Source organism: Oxyura jamaicensis, chromosome 10 (genome assembly GCF_011077185.1).
Source record: "Oxyura jamaicensis isolate SHBP4307 breed ruddy duck chromosome 10, BPBGC_Ojam_1.0, whole genome shotgun sequence".
NCBI lineage: Eukaryota > Metazoa > Chordata > Aves > Anseriformes > Anatidae > Oxyura > Oxyura jamaicensis.
The window spans coordinates 1,767,243-1,791,962 of NC_048902.1; the positions used below are offsets into that span (position 1 = coordinate 1,767,243).

At 38.5% G+C, this 24,720-nt stretch overlaps 1 protein-coding gene across 2 annotated transcripts; it reads right to left on the reverse strand.

The window, feature by feature from the left end:
- Window positions 1-795: 795 nt before the first annotated feature.
- On the reverse strand, window positions 796-24,575 carry AP4E1 (adaptor related protein complex 4 subunit epsilon 1). 2 transcript variants are annotated; one of them, XM_035335830.1, is made up of 21 exons: window positions 24,376-24,575; window positions 23,981-24,052; window positions 22,361-22,484; window positions 20,107-20,180; window positions 18,679-18,800; window positions 17,960-18,119; window positions 17,278-17,444; window positions 16,601-16,674; window positions 13,806-13,928; window positions 13,611-13,720; window positions 13,180-13,319; window positions 11,953-12,065; window positions 11,694-11,812; window positions 10,396-10,698; window positions 9,547-9,661; window positions 8,311-8,446; window positions 6,996-7,251; window positions 5,662-6,237; window positions 4,086-4,270; window positions 3,221-3,378; window positions 796-2,779 (listed from the first exon to the last, which is right to left on the reverse strand). In XM_035335830.1, the coding sequence occupies exons 1-21, from the start codon at window positions 24,514-24,516 to the stop codon at window positions 2,619-2,621; spliced, it is 3,429 nt and encodes a 1,142-aa protein (XP_035191721.1). In that variant the 5' UTR covers window positions 24,517-24,575; the 3' UTR covers window positions 796-2,618. The 2 variants fall into 2 exon arrangements, with proteins under 2 accessions (XP_035191721.1, XP_035191722.1); XM_035335831.1 differs by lacking the exons at window positions 23,981-24,052; window positions 24,376-24,575 and adding an exon at window positions 21,351-21,604.
- Between the last annotated feature and the right edge of the window lie 145 nt (window positions 24,576-24,720).

Here is a 24,720-nt window from a genome sequence, read left to right on the forward strand (position 1 = left end):
CAGAAAAAGGCATAGAAGGACAGATTGCAAGGTTTGAGACCTTAGCCAGGAACTTCAAAAAATGTTTAATGACTATCAAGCTTCTTCGTGTGTGGTTTTTGTTTGTTTTATTAAACTACAAGAAAGGTAAAGATGTGTGTTGGGTCTGTCTGGGATGGAGTCACCTTTCCCTGCAGCAGCCCACACAGTGCTGTGCTCTGCACTCGTAGCTGGAAGAGCACTGCTATCACTCCAGTGTTGTGTCTATTGCTGCATAGCACTGGCACAACATCAGAACTCCCTCCAAGCCCCCAAGAGCCAGCAGGCTGGGGGTGGGCAATTGATGGGAAGGGGACATCACCAGGGCAGCTGACCTAAACCAACCAAAGGGATATTCCATAACACCTGATGTCACACTCAGCAATAAAAGGGGGGCTCTCGTGGGGGAGGGTCTCTCCTGAACAACCGGTATGCGTTTTGAGGCCCTGCTTCCCAGGACGTGGCCGAACATCGCTCGTTGATGGGAAGTAGAGAATAACTTATTTTTTCCTCTCTCTGTGCTTCCACACGGCCTTGTTGTTTCTTTTGTTTCTTTTTCTCCCCATTCCCCTTCCCTTTAATTAAATCATTCTCATCTCAAACCTCGAGCTCTTTGTGTTGTCTTTTCTCCCCCTTCCTCTTTGAGGAGGGGAGGAGTGAGAGAGCGATTGTGGTGTAGCTCGGCTGCCCACTCGAGTAAAACCATCACAAGATGGTGATAGATTAGGAAAATTATGTGCTGGGCACTCTAGAAATAAAGACTAGCACAGGTAGAAATCCTGCAAAACCCTTTATGTGATGTAAGCACAACATTTAGAACTGAATAGTTACAGCTTAACGTACAGTATTCATACAGTGAAAAATGTCATAGAGAGCACTTACATGAGTTACAGAAAGCATTTTTTTCTTTTTACTTTTTAAACAGTAGGACATTGAACAACTCCATGCTGCAATGGTTTAAATGCATAAGGCCAGAAACAGAGACTTCCATTACAGTTCATGTACTTACAAAAGTCTAATTGCATAACAAGTCTGATTTACCAGCAGAGAAACAGTTGGCTGGAAGTTATTCCACTATAAATCAGTTTTCATTTATATAAACTGTCTCAAAGTGACAAGTAAACATTAACATAAAGGACGCACAACATTAAGTATATTTACAGGTTCAGTGCACTTCAGATTTCTCAACAAGGAAGTACTGAAACAGCAATAAAAAGGAGCTGGGACTGTAATACTACAAGTGCCTTGACTTAAAAAAGAAACCGTCAGCACACATTAACATTCTTATGGTGATTTCATGACCATTTACCAAAACACTAACAAAAAATACTTTATTTTCCTTTACAACCAGTGCTCATTGGGTGAGAATCAATAAAACTGAAAGATAACAAAAGAATTTCCTTGTTAGCATTCAATTTCATGTTAGTATACATGGAGACAATTCTACTGTAGAATCCATTTACACCACGTCTGTACTGTCTGTCCTGTCACGTTTTAAAATAAAAACAGAAGCAATTATAAATTTTAAAGTACTAAAGATCTCATTTAATGTCTAAATAAAGATTGCTGGATTTTCAAGGCTGAAGTTGTTTCAGGAAGAAAAGAAGACAATCCAAACATTTATCATGATTGCTGGACGATTTAGATCTCGTATGCCTTACTGCAGCTAGTAGACACACACATCACATCTGTCATTCTCAGTCATACTCAAACTATTAATAATTAGAAAATAAAAATGAGAGTTCCCTCCACATAAATTTTCACAGACGGAGATAGAAGCCAGATTAAATACACATGATTAAGACTGACGGGCAGTGAACACACCCACAATCCAACTACCCCAGCTCACTGCTCTCAGACTTGATCTACACAGTCCATCTCTGGACATACCCCAGATTCAGTGACTGCTGTAGAGCCCTGAAGAAACATGCAGCAGGAAGAACTGCAGCCAGAGAGTCTCCTGAAGAGCCTCAGATCATACCCGAGGTGCTTCCATACAATTTCACATGCCTGCCTCCTACAAAGACCCTACTTAGATGTCAACACTGAAATGGGAAGCAAAGGTCATGAGGGGTTACTCAAATCTTATTTTGAACGGATGATTGTGTTGCTATGTAAGTTACTTGTCTTGTTAGGTGTCTTGTTGCCAGCAATGTTTAAAAACAATTTTAGAAAAGTTCTCAAAATTATCAGGTGATCCTGGTAAGTGTTCAAGTCTGAGCACATAACAGATCTATTTTCTTTAAAATTATATTTAAATAGTTGCTATGAGAAATAAGAGTTGACATCTACAAAAGCTGCGTAATGAAAATAAATACTTTCAGTCATTTACAATAAAATTAAGAAATGTACATTACACTCAAACAGGTAACGATGCTTTAATGGATTAGTCACTGTACAGTCCTGAGCATGTTTTTGCAGGCATATGTTAGGTCATCGTTCTTCCCCCACAAGTCCGTATGACATATGCCATTTGGAAGAAAGTTTAATACTTCTGAAAAGCAGTATCTTAACTTAGCTTTGGTAGTTATCAGTGCAGCTATGGCAATCTTCCATTTGCTTTTCACAAACCAGTTAAGTTAAGGCAGGCACTACTGGTACTAGGATTCTTCCATCACCTTTTGACACTGATAGAGCAGACCATCTGGAAGAGCTGAACAAGGTGATCTGAACCACAAGGCCAGCATCCCTGAGTATGTACGACAGTGCAGCAGACAGGGCACGGATGGAAGCAGCTGGCATGCCAGTATCCCCTCATTACCTTAAAACAACAGAGGTCAGAGAAAAAAATGAAAGAACAATTAGATATAGCTATAGAATACTTCACAAAAACTATTTTTCTCTCAAGCTTCTGTTCTCTTCTTCTCTCATCCCCGTTCTTCATCCCCAAAAATGTATGCCTCCTGCATGTAATTCCAGATTCATTTGTTGAATTTTTTCTTTCCCACATTTTTGTCCTGTCTGAAGCTCTTCAGTGGAATTGGTTGCTCCCTTGTAAAATCTGTTGTTTCCTGTACACTTGTACCTTGCCATCAACCTTCACAAAGGTCTGAGTAAGGCCCATGAAGTCCTTAGGAGAGCATCCCTGCATTCAGCACACACCCAGATGTTCACTGCCTTGAACCGTAAGGTACCTGCCTCTATGTATTTGTTTTCCTAGGAAAAATGGTTGTAAGCAACCTTACGGTGTATTTTCACTCACCTATAATATCTACGATGTGGAGTTTCAGCTTCTCTTGCAGCATACGCAGAGCTGCTGAGAGGGAATCTTGAGAAGGCGCCAGTTTTATATTCTGTTTCACATCATTGGAAAGGGACAACCACAGTTGCCCGAAGTCTTCTGTAGTCATTTCCATTGGCCTAAAGATCAGCACAAATCATAGTAAAATAAATTCTGAAGAATAAGTTTGGTCTCCTAAAAATAAATTCCATATCCAAAAGCAACTGAACAGAGCAAGCAACAAACAAATGCAGATTAGTTCAAGGAAACCACTGCTCTTCCCAGCTTATTGTTAAGAAGTTTCTATTGTTTTAAAATTCAGAAATCTAAAGCAAGGAATAGATTATTCTACATAAGTAAAAGACCAAAGTGAATGACCTGCCCACTGAAGAAGTTCGTCTAGCAAAAAGCGTACTGAAAAGAATACTCCCCCCCACGCAAGAGTTGTCTACTTCCTCACATGATGTATGCGACTCTGTAACTGAAATTAAGTGATTTGAGCAGACACATTTATATTTTGTGGTACTTTAAAAGAGCATGCCCTTCTTACCCTCCTGTTCATTTAGTTCTCAAAACCACATTCCACATTTCAAGACTATTCCAACGTGCAGCTACAGTCAGCATGCCTTCTGGGCTTGTACTTCTTCCTGGACCACCACCACCCCCCTTTTTCTTTTTTAAAGTATGAAACTAACAAATTACTATTATTATTAGCAGTCATTTCTGTTGGATTAAAACTAGCTGCTCAAGATGAGGCCTTGTATTTTCATAGTCAGCACCCAAACCATCCTGTACTTGACTAATACTTATTTGAACACACTTAAAAAAAAAACTGCAACTTATTTACCTGATGAAATCCAACAATGATAAAGTTACTGAAAATTCAAGGCAAGATTCCATCTCTGACTGGTAACTAATGGAGCCAGGAAGAATTCCCTGTGTACAGATTTTGTCCATCCAAACACATTTCTGGCAATGTTCCACGCTCTGAGCTTCAATTACAGAGAACTGGTGGGCAGGACTCCCCAGAATCTGCATTTCCAAAAGGAATGTATAGTATTTCAGTACTGCTTGTCAAGTTGTGGGAAGGGCTCAGGTACAGCCATAAAACTGTGTACTGTGTACGTGCTTTTTATTTCAATTGATTTTTCTTGGACTACCGTGGCCAGCAAACAGAGCTACCATTCCCCAGTTCTCATCAAGGATAATCATTAGCATCTACAAAAGCATTATGAGAATTAAAACTGAGGAAATTGATCTCTTCTTGCCATTTCGCCTTTTTTTTTTTTCTCCTGAGTGATTGCTCTGAGAGGCAGAACCTGAATTCTGTAGTTCAGTCCCAAACTAAACTAATATATAAAAGCAAGAAGCATTGCAACATACCCAAAGCAGCTTCCATTACGTAATAAAAGCAGACTGTTGAGAAATCATCCCCAATAACGAGGATAACTTAAAGACTGCTCAGCAGTCCTTGGCCTCTCCAAACAAACTAGCAACATAGACCACAACCACAGATAGGAATATTAAACGAATTACTAGGAAAAAAACAAACACTAGATGTTCATTTCCTATCAGTGCTATGGCAGACAGGATACACGCTAGAAATCAGAAGGAAAAAGGCTTCATAACTGAGGAACTGCTAATTGGTTAAGTCAATTATAAACCAAACATTTGACTTAATTTTTGTCCTGTTATCACTTGCTGAGTGTCTGCAAGAGGTTTTATAATTCTGCCCTTCTTCCAGTAAAATTCATGGAGTCATGCCAATGTATGTTTCTTAAACAGCTTTTAAAAAGTTTTGTTCGAGGCAATCACATGCTTTTACCAGCTGTATTTAAATCCCAGATGTAGCTGATCTCAAAAATAAACTGACTCCTCCCCAACATCAGCCACATGCGTAAGAACAAGAATAAAATATAACTGAGGTCTCTGAAAAGAAAACCACAGCTTCACAGTTTTATGATGCAGTTTCTTCCTTCACAAGTCTGCCTACCAGATAAATACAAATAGTGACCGCACGCGCCCAATTGCCACAGCAATAAAGTTGGTGATTTTTCTGGCAACTCAGGTCATACCATTCTGAGTGTTGCTGGTTAGCCTTGCATTCAGTTTCAAACTGAAAGAAGAAGCTGAATTCAGAACTGAAGAATCATACACATTTGTTACAGAGAAGCAAACAGTAGAAAATGAAATCAAAGTGAGTAAGAAAACTGAGATGCTAAATCAAATGACATTTTAAGTTTAGTACTGAGACTTCTTTCATTACCCTTTCGGAGGTCAGTACGAGCCATAGCACAGGTTTTAAGGACATGTTTAGGGAAAAGGGCACATCTATTATATTAAACTAAGTATGACACACTGAAATGCAAACAAAAGCAAAAAGCTCCAAGTAAATTTGAAATAACAGAAACTAGGTTTCTTACCTGAAAGTGTTCTGCTTTTTCAAACACTAAGGTCACAGCATTAAGTGCAGAACTCTTTTTATTTGAAGCAAACACAGCGAGCAACAAAGAGTCATCTTTCCACACCTTACATAAATACAGAGCTATGGCATCACTCTGACAAAGTTCCACTACTTCGGAGTGAGGGAGCTCTTCTAGTTCTTTTGGTAAGGAAGGGACCAACAATGTTTTGTTGGCACTTTCACACAAAGCACTTGGAGAAGGCTGAAAAATTTCAATATTACTATCGGCAAACAAAGACAATGGTGATAGACTTTCAGACAGTAGGCTGTCATCCAGCCCAGGCTTCTTAAGGGACTGAGGTGTTTCAAATGCTAAGTTATCTTCCACAGTATCTGAAGAACAGAGGGAAGGTTTTCTTAATCTTGTGTGTTTATTTCCCTCACAGTCTTCCCTGTTAACAGGCACTGTATCAAGTAAGGGACCAAGAGCTGAAGCAGCACTGTTCTGGATGTCTGATGCCTCCTCACTGTTTTGGGTTTCATTTATCTTTGATTTTCTTTTGAACTTCTGAGTAGCCACATCCGTTTTCCCCATCTGAAAAAGAAAAAAAATGGGAGATGGAGGGAGCTTCCAGCAATATGCGGTGTAACTTTACAATGAAACAGAAGCAGCAAAGGCAAATAATGACCAACAAATCAGTTCAGATGACAAATACAAATAGATTGCAGACATGTTAATGGATCTAGTAACAGGCTTTTGTTAAATTTCTTAAGGGGTGTTGGATTAGCCTATAATGCAAGAATGATGCTGGGTTCTCCACAACAAACTGACAGTTCTTATTAAAAGCAGCTGCAGGTCAACATTTTCTGGTTAAAACAATTAATAAATGCCAAAATGTGAGTGATATGATTTGATAATGCTAGTCTTATAAAGATTACTTCATGGTGAATTCTTCAATCTTTCACATCATTATCATCCATAAATAAAAAAGGTGTTGAAATAGGATGCCACACTAGCTTTACAGCCAAATGACTGCCAGCAGCTCTGCACAACTGGGTCAAAGAACAGCTGTTAGTGAAAACTGAAAACAAAACCTGAAGGTAAACAGAAGTTCTAGTCACTGAATGAAATCTACTTCAGAGGTTGTTTGACCACGTAGTATCCAACGAGTTTCACGTTCATAACAAGGTATCAGATTATAAAGGTCATTTCATATCGTTTTTCAATGACATGGATCATTCACCTAGCTTTCCAAAATGCTGACTTGATCTCTATTTGCATAACAGTATTTTTAATTGTAAATAATGTTAAATACCAACTTCAGGCTGGTAAGTCACAGAAGAATCACTTACCAGACTGACACTAGCATTTGATCCCAGCCCAACAAACAATGTCGATGCCAACTGCTGCTTTTCTTTTTCTTCCTCAGAGAGGCTGGAACCTTGATCAGACTGAGATGCAGGAGGATCAGTCACCCGTCCTGCTAATAAGTTGCCACAAGAAGCAGCCTGTGGCTCATCTGGTTTCTCAGCTTTGCTTTCTTTCTTTGGAAGATAACCTTCTTTGCCCCACAACTTCCTTATTCCCTCAAGTTTCAGAGTATTTGTCCTAAAAAAAAGCAAACAAAACAGGACTGTGTGAACATCATTTTCATAAAAGCATGCCAGCACTCTGCTCTGAACACCATCTGCAGGTTTGGTACTTTAATATACACAGGGAGCCGTGGAACAGAAATGCTTTTCTATCTGCATAAAGTTCTATGTTAATCATTCATCACTTAAAGCATCCTGCAAATGCAAATAGAACCTAGGATATGTCAGCTCCGAGTTTCAGACTACTTTTATAGCATGCTTGAATAACATTTTCAGAGTGAATAAAAGCAACAGAGTATCTGTAATTCTCTCCAGGAGAAAAACTATGGGAATCTCTAAGTATCTTTAAATAGTTCCACTGCTGATTCTTTAAAACAATGTAAGTTAATGTTAACATAAGAGGCTGAAAGTTATGAGACTTAGAAAGTATTTTTTGTAAGATGTGTTCAAGTTCTGGTACACCCTGAACTCCAATAGAGGTAAATTCAGACACAGGCTAAGTGCTGCAACTCTCACCTAAAAGCCTCACTCATTTATTTTTTTTTACACAAGCTGGTTGAAAAACTCAAGAAAGCTTTCACGGTTTCCTGTATGCCCATCTACCAGTGTATAAATGATGTCACTAATTTTTATGGAACTACAAAGATTGCATTTATTTGTACTGTTCCAAAACTTAAAGAGTATCTTACACTGCACATCTTAGCCTTATTTTGAACTAAGAAGGTTTCCTTAAAAGGCACGTTACTTCAAGCCCATAAAAAGCAAACGTGGCCTATAAAAAACTGAAAGAATCCAGAAAAAATACTTAATCATCAGTTAATCCTGTCTCAGTTTTACTGCATTATCATTTAAGCTGTTGCTCATGAAGAACATGAAAAAACAGTTTAACTGTGAACCTATTTTCTAGTTATTTCAGTGAAGATGCTATCCTACATTTCTTCCTACATGATAGAGGTTTCCAAGTTAAACTGTATTCTTTAGTTCCATTTAATGAAGCAAAGAGGCAGCAAAGGCATATGATAATGACACGGACACAAGTTTAAATGGACTTCATTTAAAATGCAAAGCAACTCACTCTTTATGCCCAGTCTCAGCACTGTTACCCGACGTATCAGACCCAAAAGATAAACCAGTGGGGGACTGTCTACCAGTGATGCCAGATGAGGACACACTTGAAGCAAATGATAATCCATACGGTTCAAAATTCAGAGCTGCAAGACAGACAATCTTTTAGAATTATAGTAAGGCACAAAAAGTAAGATTTTTTTTTCTGAAAATTGATAAGCTGGACTACTACACGTCTCAAGCTTCCCAGTCAGGATCCTATCCTCGTTAAAAACAGATGTGTCCACTCTGAAGTAACTTCCATTTAGACACAAAAGGATGTATCTAAAAACATGTATTGATTTGGTAGCACCTGATTTTAAATGTTACCATTTTAATTACTACAATCATACAGAACAAGCGACTTTACGGAGTATCGCTAAAACAACTGCCAATCCTTACTATCTGTAGAGGGAAATACTGCACCAGATCTAAATAAATAAGCTTTTCCATTTATTCATGCACCTACGTAACACATTTTTGAGTCCACAGCAGCATGTCCATGTATCACCATCTGTTTTGCAAACATTCTTGACACCTTGGGTGATAACTTGCTTTCAGTAAGACTGGAAAATCAGGATGCAGGACCACCCACCTTACCCATGCTTTACCAATCAAAACGTGTGTCTGAATACCTTCTAAAAATTGTTTTGGACTATAACTTAACATAAACAGTCATTGTTATGTAAGAAGCAGAGCACAGACTCTTCACTACAGCCCTGAAACTACTAATGGGTGCACAGTCCCTTTCTCTCATCTCCACTCAGCCCTACACTTTCTTCTTCCCAAATAAAGACACAAGGAAGAACTGCTGCGTATCTGGGATGAGAGAGGTCTCCTGACAAAGGAGGAGACAATACTAAGCACAAGGAAGTGTCCCATTCCATAAAAAATCAAGAAGGAATGGATACAAGGGGCTTTGTGATAATCAGCAGCCATATTCAGATTCAAACGCTACCAACGTGTAAAAATTGGTTAACTATAAAGAATGTCAAAATAAACTTAAAGTCACTTTCCAGAATAGTTATGAACATTCTTCCTAACCTCTACCTTACCTCCTAGATTTCTAAACCAGTGGAAGATGCTAATCAACACTTGTGATTACTGAGAAAAAACAGCAATTCAATCTATTTCTTACAATGTTTTCACTGCAAAAATGTAAGAACATTGAGGACACTGGACTGTAAAATGGAAGTTCTGCAGTCACCTTTTTCCTGAGAAAGCTTCTCCTCTTGTCTCTGGTGATGAGGCTTATATGGCGCTGCACCACGGCTAAGTCCCTCAGCCACAAACCCATCCAGAAAAGATAAGGAAGCATCTACCTACGCAGAATTAAGACAAATGAGAAAACAATGAACATATTTCCTATACACAAGCCCAACATTACCAGAAGAAAACTGTCTTAACAGCAGGATTAGGATCTTCTGTCTTACTTCCCATACCTACTAGTAAAGCTGCTGTATTCCTCAGGCCTATGAAAATGTTTTGTGTACAGAAATTATTAAGCAAGTATGTTGAAAAAGATTTGTAACTTAAATTAGCTCTTCCAACATTGACATTTGTCTAAAAAAGAAAAAAGCACAGAGGGGAGTTTTCTCAAAGCGGTTGACCCACCATTGTACAAAAATACTGAAGTCAAAAAAAAAAAAAGAGACCCACTCTAAAACACCAGCAATATCAATACTATTTTCCCTCATTTACTATGGACATTCCAGTGCAAATACTACTGGTTTCTAAATGGGAAGCAAAACATTTTAATTAGAAACCTGTACCATATCACTAAAACAGGTCTACCTATAAAACAACATCAGTGTATGCAGTTGGAATTTTATTAAAGCTACTTCAGCTTACTAAATACCATGTTCTGTACCGAATGATAGAGCCAAAGATTCATCACATCTGAAAAAATGTATTTCTCAAAACCCACTTTAAGGAGACTAAACACTGACACTAGTCAGAACTGTCAAATAATTCACTTTGAAAACACCTTCTGCCCAATACTTAACCCCCTAGAACTACAAATTAGTTCAGGAACAACACACTGCAGCGATCTTACCACCATGTCATTGCAACTAGCATCAAACGGAAGCAAGTTTTTCATCAATACTTGGTCTTCACAGAGATGTTTCAATTCAAAGGCATGTTGTCTCATGCAAGTGTCTAGAGAGCTACTGAATTCTTTGATTAGTTTGTCAATTGTTTTAGAGCAGGAAGTGCGTGATGCTATCTTGGTGACTGCAGCCATAATCCATGCTTTAGTGTCAGAGGTCACAAAAGTCTTCTTCAGCAAGCTGTGTAGCCTTGTCAAAATAATTTCTGGATCAACATCGGTAGCAAGACTGGAATATTCCCCCAAAACCTATGTACAACGAACAGAGAAAATACACACTTTGACACAGCAGTGCGTTCGGTTTTTAAGTTAGTATGTAGGAACAAACAGTAACACAAAATCCACCTCACATTCGAAGAAGTATCACAGATGCTGAAATAACTAAGATCTTAGAACTTCCTACTCAAATAAAATAAAAGCAAGGGATCCTGTGTAAGGGGATACCTCTCTACCAGGTTTGGACTCCTAGCATTTATTTTTTAACATTTTTTTCACTTTAAAAGCTGCCTACACTAAGTAACTGACACATAACAGCACAGTAGTCATTACCACCATGTTGGCTCCAACTGCTCCAATCTGCATCAGAAAAGCAATCTGAACATCCAACTGCATACCACGAAGGCATTCCATACTGCAGAAAGACAGCTCTATCAAGCCTACACAATTGACTGTCTCCAAACTGCTTAGAAACATTCTATATGATTTCTCTATCATGGCAAATGCTTGAGACAATCTGTGTGTTTATCTCTGTAATTTCAAACTCTGAGTTTCCTGAAGATCAAATAGCTGTTCAGAAAGAAAGCTAAGCAGTGACTAGGCCCTTACAAAAATGGTTTGCTCATACTGCAGCCTCTTCTTTGGACAGTAGCTGAATATTAAACAAGTGCCAAAGAATATTATCACAGGACTCTGACAGTTAACTACAAGGCTAAAACTGCTTTTCATAACCACATCTTGCCTAACTCTGATACAGACAGAAAGGCTCCCAGCATGCAGGCAGATTTGTATGGCTAAGTAAACTGCCTTGAAAGGAAGCACATCAGCGTTGTGATAAACCAGGACAAGCTAAATAGTTGTCATGCACCAGAAGAGGTCATTATGTTTCAGTGTATCATCTCGACTTCAAGTAAAAATACAATAATCATTACTAAAAATAGAAGTTAAAAACATTTATTAAAAACATCACCACCTTTGACAGTTTGTTCACATCTGTGTACTCAGTTTTCACCATGTGTCTACCTTACCCAGCTCATGACTTGTAGGAATTTCTGTGGATAGAATGTACTTTCCTCTTCAAGTAATGTCAAATAAGACCGTACTGCGTACGTCCGTAGCTGTTCATCTTCTTTTCTATCATCAAATCCTAGAGAGGAAAACAATGCATCTCTTGCTTGAAACGCAAATGCCACCTGCATCAACTACTATGTCAAAGCTTTCTTTTTAAGAAAACAAGTCAGACAATTAAGTAACAGATATAATTCTTCAGAGCACTCGGTGAGTTACCTTCAGCCAAAAGCCTCAGAAAGTTGTTTGGGATGTCAGGATGCAGAGCATCACCTCCAACCGAAAACACTGCATTCATTGTTTGGATGAACCACCCGTTGTCAGGGGCATACCTGTCCAGATGCTAAGGAATTAAGTGCTAAGGCATAACTTTTTTTTTTTCCTTTTTAGTTTGCTAATCAATCCATCTTAAGTTGTGACTGAATAAATACACAATAGACTTAAAAAGAATGGTTTAAGCAGACTTCACGCAGGAGGGAGACATTCACACAAGGGCTTAGTACTGAAAACCTGCTCTGTTGTATTTCAAGCTCACACTTGTCCCATGCTAGCTTTCTAGAACCTTTTTTTTTTTTGAGTTTATCAAATATTATTTGATCAATGATAGATTGGCTCCTCTTTTCAGCAGCATTTTGCTGTTGTTTTACTGAAGAAAAATAAACATTTAGAAGTACTCCATAGAAAGCAATGTTGCTTTTTATATATTTAAAATTTGAATAGCCTTTACTAACTCTGGAGGTTAAGAAACATTATTTTGCCTATCCTCAAACAAATCCTGAAAATGCACACCACTGAATGGAAAATTTCAGCAGTACAGACAAATGAGTACAGCATGTTTGTTTGTTGGCTGTTTTGTTTTTGTATTACTGTTTGTGCCATGCAGCATACAAACGGAATGGTAAGGTACTTCCCCACTATGAACAGCTTAAAAGCCAAATATCAGACAAGAATACACACAGAGAATCAAGCAATGGCAAGTCTCACAGCAACACCCACCATATACCGAATGCCTAGCCATCATTTATCTTTCATGCATAGTTGATCAATCTTTGTTTCCATGAGAATGTTATCTCCGTATCTATAAACCAGTAAGAGTTACCTCGCAGGGAGATCGTTCTCGCAATTACAGAACAGCACTCAATATAGCAATGAGGCATCTCTCTATACTGTAGCACAGGACTTCCAAGTTTTAAACTGCAAATACAAGGTTTAAATACTAAAGCCCACAGCCAAAATGAAGAACTTTGAGTGCTATTACTCCCAGAGAAAGACAACGCTCTAGTCATTTTAATACAAATTTTCTTTTGCTTATTTTTTTGCATTTGAAAGAGCGGAAACCGCAGATATAACAACTTGATTAAAAAGATCGTGAAAGATGCTTAGAAAGGTACAAATGTAACGATTGGCTGAGCTCTGACTCAAGGCTTCTAAAAAATAAAAGGATATTTCTCAGCAAGTTCTGCTACTTTGCCAGCTAAGGTGATGATAGCATACTCTTCCTTGCTTTCTTTTAAGTAGTCAAGCATCTTCTGAACTATGACAATCACATTCTGTCCATTTGTAATTCTATAAAGAATCTCTAAAGTCTGAAAGAGAAAGCAAAAGATAGATTTGATTGGTTCTGATGACTCAAAACAGTAATCAGGTAAAACAAAAACACCTTAGCACAATGCCAAATTGAACAAGCGTCTTTACTGGGGAAGTCTTAAATGAAGCATGCTTCTTACCTGCACAGTTTGTCTCAAGTACTGATAGAGCAAGCAGTTATAAACAATATTCATGTGACACAATATGCTTTTTACACTATTCGTTTTAGAAAGCTTACCACCCATCTTACACAGTAACTTCATTGGTTGTTTTCTGAAAAATTCACTGACCTCCCTTTTAATAATAGGATCTGGGTGGTCCAGACATTCAATTATCGTCATCTGGTGCTGAAGTGCCAGATTAGGATCCTGCTGAATAACACAGGTTAGAGCCTTTAAACCTAGAATATAAGCAATTGAAAATGATATACAAGAATATGCACCATTATGGCAAAACTGAAAACTTGTTAATGAAACCATTCTTACCTAAGTATTTCAAATTAATTTTGGGTGACAAAACAAATTTTCCAATACACTTGGCAGCCTTTTCGAGTAGGTCAGATTTGGGGTGAATTGTATAAATTGTTTGGACACATTCAAACAAGATGGCTAGGGATAAAGAAGCAAATAGTATGTATTAAATAATTCTATTATGTAAAACTTAACAAGCAAACAAACAGACATGCTAGTATGATAAAATTACGAGGCTGAATGCAGTCCACTTAATATTTTCCAGCAGTCTCATACCTTACTCAAGTGTCTACTTCCAAAGAGCTGGGTAACCCATAATTTCATCTTTTAAGCAGATACTTCGTACACAAATACATTTCGTTTTTGCAAACAAAGGATATTCTCACTGTGCACACTCCATTCAACTTAGAAATACACAGCTAACACTGTAGCACAGCTTTGATTACATATCCTAACAGCAGACATATTCCTTTTCTCATAATCCACTAACATGAAACATAAAAGAGCAAATCATGGTTATTCTGGTTTAGGTGGCTGAAATATTGCCACACACATGCAGTGAAGCAAGAAGAGTTTGGCAGACAATTTGTCATTACTCAAAAAAAAGAATGAGTTGAGAACAAAGTAGAATACAAAATGGCATGGGGACCACTTCAGGTGTATGTTGAATCAAATATGTTTTGCACAAAAGCAACACGCACCTCAACTTTTACTGGGTGTCTGAAGCCCACAGAAGAGATTAAATTCTTACAGAATCAAAAAAGAAAACCAAACTAATGCAACATTTTAGTTACAATGTACAAAAGTGTTTGAATAATTTAAGTGATTACATATTTCCATCACCTTGCATTTGGATCTGCTTCAGCTCACTGAGTGTAACAAGGAACTGCAGTGCTGAACTGAACTGCAGAGTGCCTGCTTATGTAATAACAGGATGAAAGACCCTCTCCTTTTATATACATACTTTAATATATTTTAAAATATTTTCATTTAATACCTAAATATTACTATAGTGATTGTTATATCTATTAATATTCATTCATTCTTGTATTATAATATGAAATTATTTAATATTGTTAAATTAATATTACTTGTGGTATGTATAACACACATACATATGCACAGACACTGGTTAATTTGATTAGTCTTTGTCACTCCACATACAACTTTGTCTTTAAAAGTTCTTCCACCCTTGAAGTCTCGTATAATAGCTCAAGCGAGCAGACTCTGACAGGCTTTAGATTAAGGATTTGGGACAAAATATTTTTCATTAATTCATGATTTCTTAGTTACGGCAGTAAACCTAAATCATCGCAAGAAGAGAAAATCTGTTCCTGAGTTTAAAAACTTTGCATAGCTGAGAAAAAGGTAGAAGAGAACTGAATAGCGCACACAAAAAAAAAATAATAATAATCCAAGTTAATTGCCTACAACAAGCAAGAAACGTACAAAAACTAAGGACTTTGTGTAAAAAAGAATAATCAGTTATCATCTTCTTTGATCTGGTATCACTGAGTAATATTTTATAAAGAGTTGATTGCACACGAACAAGAGTTACATACCTAAATTCTGTCATTGAATAAATCATGATAAACTGCTCACTTTGCCCCCTTAAGCACTTAACACAAGCCGACGGTTTAACTTACTAACTCCAAGTGCAAACTGTCTGTATTATAAGGAAACATTCTTCCCAGCATCTTGTATGTTCTTGTCTCACAGAAGCAATGAGCTGAATATACAGAACATATGACAGGTACTTTCTCACCTATTATTTACTACAAGATAATACTTTCCTCCCTACGCTCCTTTTTGGTGGAAGTAACGCTTACACAATGTTCAGAAAATAGGTACAAAGCAGGCATTACACTAGATCTAGAGCTCTGGTCCCCATTCCCCTTTTAAAGTCAGTTATGAAACATATCTCTATTTCCTCTCCATCCCATCAGCACAGGTACTTTGGCATCACCTATGGGGCTTTTCTTTAGCAATAAAATAACGGGATGGAGCTTTTTCGGTCCTTAATATACTGTGAAGCAGCTCTCAGGTGCAGAGCTCTAGAACATCAGATCTGGGTGCTTACATGCACTGAAGTCTTGCAGAAGGGAAGGCAAAGAAAAATCCAAATAAATTACTCTGCTTCTTATTAGAAAACCTTAACAATGCAATTATTCCTTTTGATATTGTTCTAGCAACAATACAGCTTTCCCTGCAGAAAGGATAATGAAATGAACATCGTTTTAAAAATTCTAAACTGAGATGTGTACCAAAAACGTCTTTTCATAGGCACCACTATCACTGAATAAAAACAACACTCACAGAATTAACTGTTGCTAGAGAAATAGCCATACACAGCTGTAAAGAACTGATGCTGTCACTTGCACACGTACTGCCTTTCTTAGAGCAGAGCAAGTATCAGCGGCTGAAGATCCAAGCATTTCTAATAAACAGGACCGTATCACTAGGATTTTTCTTTTACTATTTATTTCAACTTAGACAATGTTGAGAGCTTTCATGAAGAAGCTAATTTCCTGTATTTAAGGGCAAGGGCAACTCAAACATAAGATAAAGGCTTTTCAGTCAAGATGAATTCCCTCCAAATAAGTATATGTTTTACTTCAGTAATAAGACACTTTGCTGACACAAATATATCACTTGTTCTACAATTTACTAGTCATACACCTAAGAATACATTTGTTGTACATTAAGAACAATTAGATTTTTCAGAAGTGCTGCACATGTATTTAGCATGATCAAGTACTCATTTTCAAGCTTTCCAAATAGTGGTAATTATATAAAAGACCCTCACCCACCATATGTAATATTATGATTTATTTCTGCTCTTCTTAAAGATTCATCCAGAACATCATACATCAATTCGCTTGTCCTGTTTAACAAGAAATATTTAAAGTTCTTATTTGCAGCATGTAGTCTTAATTTCCAAACAGCCCAAACACCGATATGAAAATCTGCAATGCAAATTATTTGTATCCACAGATTCAGTTTGAGATGTTAGAACTCTATAAGCTATCTCTAAACAACATCCAACAATGTTTGCAGCTTTCAAAAGAAACATTTACCAAATAACAAGAAAAATGCTTCCTTTTTAGCATATCACAAGAAAAACAAGTGTTTGGGTAAAAAAAAAAAAGAGCACAGATAATTAGGTACTCACGAAATATACCATTTCTTAAATTATCTTTACTGTGGAACTTTACCCAGTTGTCTCATAACCTCGTAACATAATTTTCAGAAAACATATTTCAATAATATTCCTTAATTAATTGCTTAGCCAATCCAGAAGCTCAGAAACTTATTTCTCTATTTAAGAAGTATCTTCTCAATGTACTGCTTAATAATGAATTAATGCATGAAAAGAACAACTCTGAAATCCTTTTACAAAGAGACAGAAAGGTTGTCTATGAGATACTGTTCAGAACTATATTCTTTGTGCATTCAGAGTATTAATTACAGAGAAAGACCTGGTTACCTTGGATCATCTTTTCCTAACAGCCCTAATATTCTTAAAAGCTGAATCTGTAACCATGGCGTTGGCACACTGTGATAGTTGAAGTCAACAGGAAGCTTTCCTCCCACTACCTGCTTCAGGATCATTACAAAACTCTCTGTCAAGTCCTTATATCCAGATGAGTTTTCCTACATAAGAAAGAAATACAATTCAAATACTTTAATATAGCAACTCAAACAACAACATATAAATTGAATACAATCAAAGTGGCCACTATTTTATTTCTTTAAATGAAACTTCTACTCTCATCCCTGAACATCTATAAGCTCCTCATTTTAAAGCATTTGTTTCTTGCACTTTTGCAAAAAAAGAGTGAATTTAACTTCAAGGCAAGGGAAAAAAAAATTACAGTCAAATTTCAGTGAACCCTTTAACATACTGCAGAAGTTAAACTTGGTCTCTAGCTAAGGATGCCAATGACACTGAGCATTTGGAGTATGCAAGAAGTCAATCTGTCAAACTATACTGAGAGTTAGTGTGAACAAATACAACATATCCATGATCACGTAAGTTAACTTGTCTAACACATATATTTTTGAAGCAAGATTTTGCTAAAACACTTCTGTACAGTATAGTGTGCCTCAAACACAGAAACATATGAATAGCTGCTGGGGTTTAGATGTGCTTCTAATTCTTTGCCTACCTTAATCATTTCAAGATAAATATGCAAAGAAGCAGCCATGACTCCAACATCCCTGTCACATAAGGCTTTCCGGAACTTATCATGAATATGCTGGACTTGGTTAGGAGCAATGAGATAGAATTTATATAAAGCTTGAACAGCCTTTCTTCGGATAATTTCCCTGGAGAGAAATGAGTTTACACAAAACAAAATCAAGATGTTGTATCCTTTAAGTACCTGACTTAGCAAAACAACTTGCACTTCTTATTTCTACAGTAAACTTACTCATAGTACATTATCCGCTAGGTATGAGATAATATAAACAATAAAATTAAGGTTATGCATATCTGCTAATAAACTTTAACCGATAAGGTTTATAGAAAGAGCTTTTTTTAAAAAAAAAAAAAAAAAAAGAAAAAAAAAAACAAGCAATGACAGGATCCCAGTCAGCTTCTTCACTTCCTCTACAAATACCTACATCTGTTTGTTAAAAGGACTCCAGCAGACAAGGTAAGTTACATTTACCTATCAAAAGTGGTTATTAAAAAAAATACTTGTTCAGTGCTCAGTCAAGGGTGCAAATAAATGAGACAAGAATACAAGAGAAACTAAGAGGAACAACTTCTGAAAGTAATGACAAAAAGATCAAATCAGAGAAAAAACAGTTTACTAAAACCACGTACAAGCTTAAGCCATTCAACCTTACAAGGCCACTTGCAGTTGTGTAAATGAATACGTACTTCGAATGTTGGAGCTTGTCTTCTATTAAGGGAAGAACAGCTGGAATCATCTCCCGTGGAAAGATCTGGCTGACAACAGTTAATGCCATGCACACCTCTACAAGATTAGTGCTCTGTAGGTCCTATTACAAACATGGAAATAAGACAGACAGTTTTCATTTAGACTTCAATTTTGTACAGACATAGCCCAAACTTTTTGCAAGAAGGCGGGATCCAGCTCACCTACAGCAAGCATCCTGCTGCCAGCCATGGTACTGTCTACTTGAAGTGTCATCTCTCAGTGAGCTAACCAGGCTCTTTCCTACTTTTATACAGTAACAAGCAACTCCTCACACTCACATTATAGAACTAAGTTTGTATTCTAAATTTATGAGATCAACAGAGAGCTACCATCAGCATTTGCTTACTGAAACAGTTCGATGATTGTAAAACTGAGTCCCCAGTTGGAGAAGTACATGAGTCACTTTACACTGAAGTTAACACTGTTCTCTAGTGCCTCTGATCTACCCCAAACAATTTATAAAGAAAAGATGAGCAAGCTCAGTAACAGTACCAATTACATATTCTTTTACACTAAATTAAGACATTATCTATGCCCTAGAAAGAGAATGCAAATTAAACATGACATTCTACAAATGAGAAAGAATTAAAAAATTCCCTATCTGTCCCAGATACAATTAAAAATAGTAAATGCAGCTCACTGTAACCTTACATCAAAGGAAACACGGATGGATTCATGAAATAGGATTAGAATTATTTTTCAAAACAAATTAAATATGCTTAAGATTTCCAGCTCACATCAGTATTTACTCCAGCCATTTGCCACAGTGAGGTTTTAGTGCTCGTTTTGGTCTAGCGTTTTGAGGAGAGCTATCACTTCTTTCCACAACCCTACCAGTTTCAAAACAGATTTATAAAGATTATAAAAGGTTTCCATCACAACAGCAAAAAAGCACCATTTTCAGTCTATAAGTTTCCATGACTTCTGCCTACTGGAACATCAAAGTAATAGCTACACATAAGGGATGTAAGTTACAATTGCTCCATGTACTAATACAGAAGATGACACCTATGAAATATTATTAGGTAATGGATTTTCAGTGTCACTCCAAAGCATGTTTTCAGTTTCTATCAAAACTATCAAAATAACTCAAGGAAGCCCACAGATACTTTATGTCAACTAAAAACAATTCATTCCAATATGTACGCATAGCTCCTTCTGGAGTTTAGAACTCTAAGCAAAGTTTAAAGTTTGATGGTATTTCTCCTGGGTAAAATTTAAGAAAATACAGATTCAGTAAGAGGAATGCCAAGATTAAACAAAAAAGAGTAAGATGTAACTAGTGAGTACACAACTGAGATGCATGGCTTAAAATGGAAACATTGGTCCAAGGTTAGTTAACCTCCAAACCTTCAAAAGCACTGTACCTTCACAACTGTGTTGACAAGTAGAAGCAGCAGTTCATGATTTTCATGGAGAAATAAAGAAACAGCTAAGTAACCTATAAAAGAAAGCAGCCTCCATTACTACTTATAATCAATAAGCAACTTCGAGACAGAAAACTTAAGCATGTCTGTAATACAAGAAGAGTTAACTCAAAAAAAAATAGTTAAAAAGCCACTGATGGATGGCAGTAGCTCATGTTTTAAGTATCAAGACTTCCTTTTCTTTCCAAGCAAGCCTACTGTATTTAAGTTCCAGTAAAGCTCAATAAATAATGGCTAAGAAACCACTTGCTGTGAGAAGTAAGATACTGTTAGGAGCTAGAGAGCAGTCAAGAACATCATGAGAAATCACTTCCTACATAGTGAATGTCTCCTCTGCTGACAAAAGTATATTCCTAATCAAATGCACTTCCTTATATTTGTTTCTCCTTCTTCAAAAGATAAAGTTCAGTTTCAAATATAATTCTCCAAGTTGAACATAACATTATTTCACCACTCTATGCCAAAGCCTCCCTGGTTATTTATGAACAAAGAAGAAACAATTCCCAAAGCCCTGAAGAGAAGCCTGCCAGAAACCTTTTTCTTCTGAGAAAGAAAATCCTCTTCCTTTCAAACTAAGGGAGTTAAAGCAGGGACTAGCAGAGTGTGTCACCACTCAGACATATACTGTAATTATTTGTATTAGAGGTGGATCTTAGCCAGGAAAGGCTTGGCTCTTTTAGGACTTAAAGATCAAAATGAACAACTTAAGTTGTAGCATCTAGACTATCAGACACTTGAACCTATCCGCTCGTGGCTACACTTGATCAGTTTAGCAAGCCTCTAAAAATGTAGTTCACTTTCATTCATTGGGGTTAATAATGGCTAAGAGAATAACTTGATAATATCTTAATTGAATCAACTGACAATGGTTCCTTGAAGACCTTGGTATATGGCACCAAGAACAGAGAAGATCAACCTTATGTATCACACACAGCTGCAAAGCAAAACAAACAAACAATCCACATACACTCTTGATAACACCTGTTTGTCAGATCAAAGCTTAAGGGCTCTTTGTGTCTGGGGAACTTTAAGTCCCTTCATTAAAAAAAGTTGCTTCACCAAAACCTACCTAAAAGGAACCCTAGCATGGAAATGTCTCAAACTGATTAAACTGATTAATAACAAGACACACTGGTTCTTGACACTTACAGAGGTCATATGAAGTTTTCTTCTAAACAGCTTACCACCTGCCCTCCCAGGTTTGGTGAGGATTGAAAATCTTAGTCACTACCAGAGCATCTGTGCACTGGCTTTCATTATTTGGGGAAAAAGCAAATTTAAAGCATCACTTGTAACACATTTTCTCAGAAACTCCAATACTTGAGTGGATGATCCAGATGAAATTCAAACAAAGGATATCAAACAAGCATATCCCGCAAGACACTGCCTTCCTTCTGTGTATGCAGACATAGCATTGCTTGGAGTTAAACCATTTTCTCTGCAAACAAGAAGAAATGTCTTCACTAGGCAGTTGAACCAGCAACTGCAAGAAAACCTCCAGATGAGACAGGCTCACAGCTACATCAAACAGAATCTGCTCGAAAATGTTTTATAGCCACATGGGCAGGCAAGGAAATCAGCTCCATGAAAATTCAAAGAAATCTGAGATAGCCTTTCAGATTTCCTCAAGAACTTCTACACCTATGCTCTAAGGATCTCCCCATTTGACTCATTTCTTACAACTGTTTCTAAACTAAAGAATATTACAATCCCCAAAACAGATAAAAATATTTCATCTATTGCTGTTAGCAGAGTGGCCATAAGCTCATTACAAAAATTCTAAAGAAATATCTGCAAGGTAAATGCTGGGAAACCAGTACTGTGCTGGCGGTAATTGTCTGACATCAACAGTTTCTTCTAACTTTGTACTCTAATGCTCAAAACAAAGTCCGATCCCAACAGAAACTCATATTTAGCTTGGATTTAGTTTTTAACTGTGTTTCTTGGAAATCAATTGTTTATTAGTGCTGCGTTTCAAAACACTGGAAGAACAACTGGTGACTTAAAATATTTTCCCTTGCCTTCTGTTCTAAAAGTTCACAAGCTAGGGATTTAGGTATTTTCAGAAAGAGGAAAGACTACACAATGAAACCATGAAAGTAGAAGAACACTTTGAATAAGCTGTATTTTTATAAGTTCTACGAAACTTTAAGAACACTGAAAATATTACAGGGCTACAACAGCATACACATACCAACTCTTTTCTCCAAAAGGTTTCCTTGCTGTGCAAGTTTGATTGCATGGATATATCCGAAGGAAGATTCGTATCCCAGCATTTCACAATAGATGAGTCTCACCATACATTCTTTCATCAGCCTCTGAAATACCAAAAAAAAATTATTGAAGGTTTCCCGTCAGCCTTGTTTCATGTTCTTCTTCCCAGCTCTAATGGAGTGGAGGGGTTTGATAGCAATATATGCAGGTTCATAGCCATTTCCTATATATCCATACACAAAAGCAGGGTGTTTCTCATTTTGTTGTTGTTCTGAACATTGCTTTGTGAACCAATAGTGATTTTTGGCCACAACAGCAGAACTCTCCATACAGGTCCCTCAGAGTTGTTATCTAACGTGGATTACCATGCATATAATCAACATCAAATTAGTAATTTAAAAAATATTATGAAGTTAACTGAAGTGTTAAATACCACACTGTTAACACAATCTTTAACCAGTCGCTACACTGACCTAGGATGGGCTATCACTATATATGAGGTAAGATTTTATTTTTTCCCTTCAAATCTGCACGAGTTAACCCAAACCAGCCATATACATCAAGTCCTACAACTCAGACATGAGCAACAGAACGTATGACAAAGCAGAGCTTCTGACACTGCAGAAATTAATTGTAAGAACCATGTCCAACTGCAGAGAACATTGATAGAAATACTTCATCACACAACTTTTTTCCTACATTATTGGAGAGCACACTACGACCGGACTCTGAATATGATATTGCCCCAGTTTGTTAACAAAGAACAGAAGGACAGCACCCTCACTGCTTTAACCAGGCTCCACACAGATTGACGTCTGTACTTTTTAATGGTGATGAGTATGTGCCTATGCTGTAGATAACGTGTTCACTCGGCAAAAAGAGCAGGGTGCACCATTGTGGTGGTTTTACCGTGCTAAGCAGCTGAACACCGCTCTCTGACTCCCCCTCCTCAGATGAGGAGGGGAAGAAGTAAAGGAAAGAACAACTCATGGGTTGAGATGAGGATAATTTAATTAAGGGGAAAAAATATTATTAAGGAAATATTATTAATTAAACAATTCAACTAAAGAGAAAAAAGGGAAAAGGGAGGGTGAAAGGGAATAACAAAACCAAACAAGTAAAGGCTGTGTGGAAGTGCAGAGGAAAGAAATTACTCTCTGCTTCCCACAAAGGAGCAATGCTTGACCATGTCCTTGAAGCAGGGCCTCAACGCACGTAGCCGGTGTTCGGGAGGAGGACAGATGTTTTCACAACGAGAGCCCACCCCTCCCCTCTTCTTCCTTTTTCCACCTTTTATTGCTGAGTGTGACCCCACATGGTATGGAATATCCCTTTGGTTGGGTTAGGTCAGCTGCCCTGATGATGTTTCTTTCTCACTTTTTGCCCACCCCCTAGGAGGGTCAGAGAGAGTCCTGATGCTGTGCCAGCACTGCTCAGCAGCAGACACAACACCGGTGTGAGACCACTGCTGTTCTAGCTCCAAGTGCAGAGCGCAGCACTGTGTGGGCTGCTGCAGGGAAAAGTTAACATCCCAGCCTGACCCAGTACAATTGTTTCCTTCCCTTTGCGTCTGCTGCTCCTGCAGACTAACAGGACTTACAAGCGTAGTGGTGGGGGCAGAAACCATTGCTTTCAAACTGGCTATCTCCTGCTGGATTAGCTTCTCTTCTTCCTAGAAAAATAAATTAATCTTACTTTAAACTTTGCATGCTTCTGGAGGCTGGACATGAAATAAATAACGGCTATTCGTTTATGAGGCCCTCACAGGCTGCTCAGCACCAGGGCACCCTCACCACCGAGGGCAGAGCCCCGCTCCCTGCCGCGGGCACGGCGCACCGCTGCCGACACCCGCCCACGTTCCGCGGTCCCGCAGCCCCCCACGACGCGGGGGCACGTTCCCCGCCGGGCTCGGGGCCCACCCAGCCGCAGCCCCGGGGACCCGGAGCCTTCGCGGAGCGAGAGGCGAGGAGGAAGGAAGCGGGCCCCGGCGCGTACGTGCTTGGAGGTGAGCGCCGTGATGCTCCTGATGAGGCTGCCGAGCCGCGAGCTGGCCGACAGGCGGCCGGGGCCGGCGGGCTGCTGCGGGCCCAGCAGGGCGGGCAGCGCGCTCAGCGTGCGCTCCACCACGTCGCTCATGGCGCCGCGCGCCGCCCGGAAGCCAGGGGCCCGGCCCGCCACCAGGCCGCGCCCACCTCGGCGCCCGCTTCCGGGGCCGCCCCGCGGCGGGACACGGCGCTGGGCCGCCAGGGGGCGCTGCGCCGGGAGCCGCGGTGGGCGGGGCTCGGTAGGCGGGGCTAGAGCGGTGGGCGGGAAGCGCTCGCGTGGGCGGGGCTCGCGGCA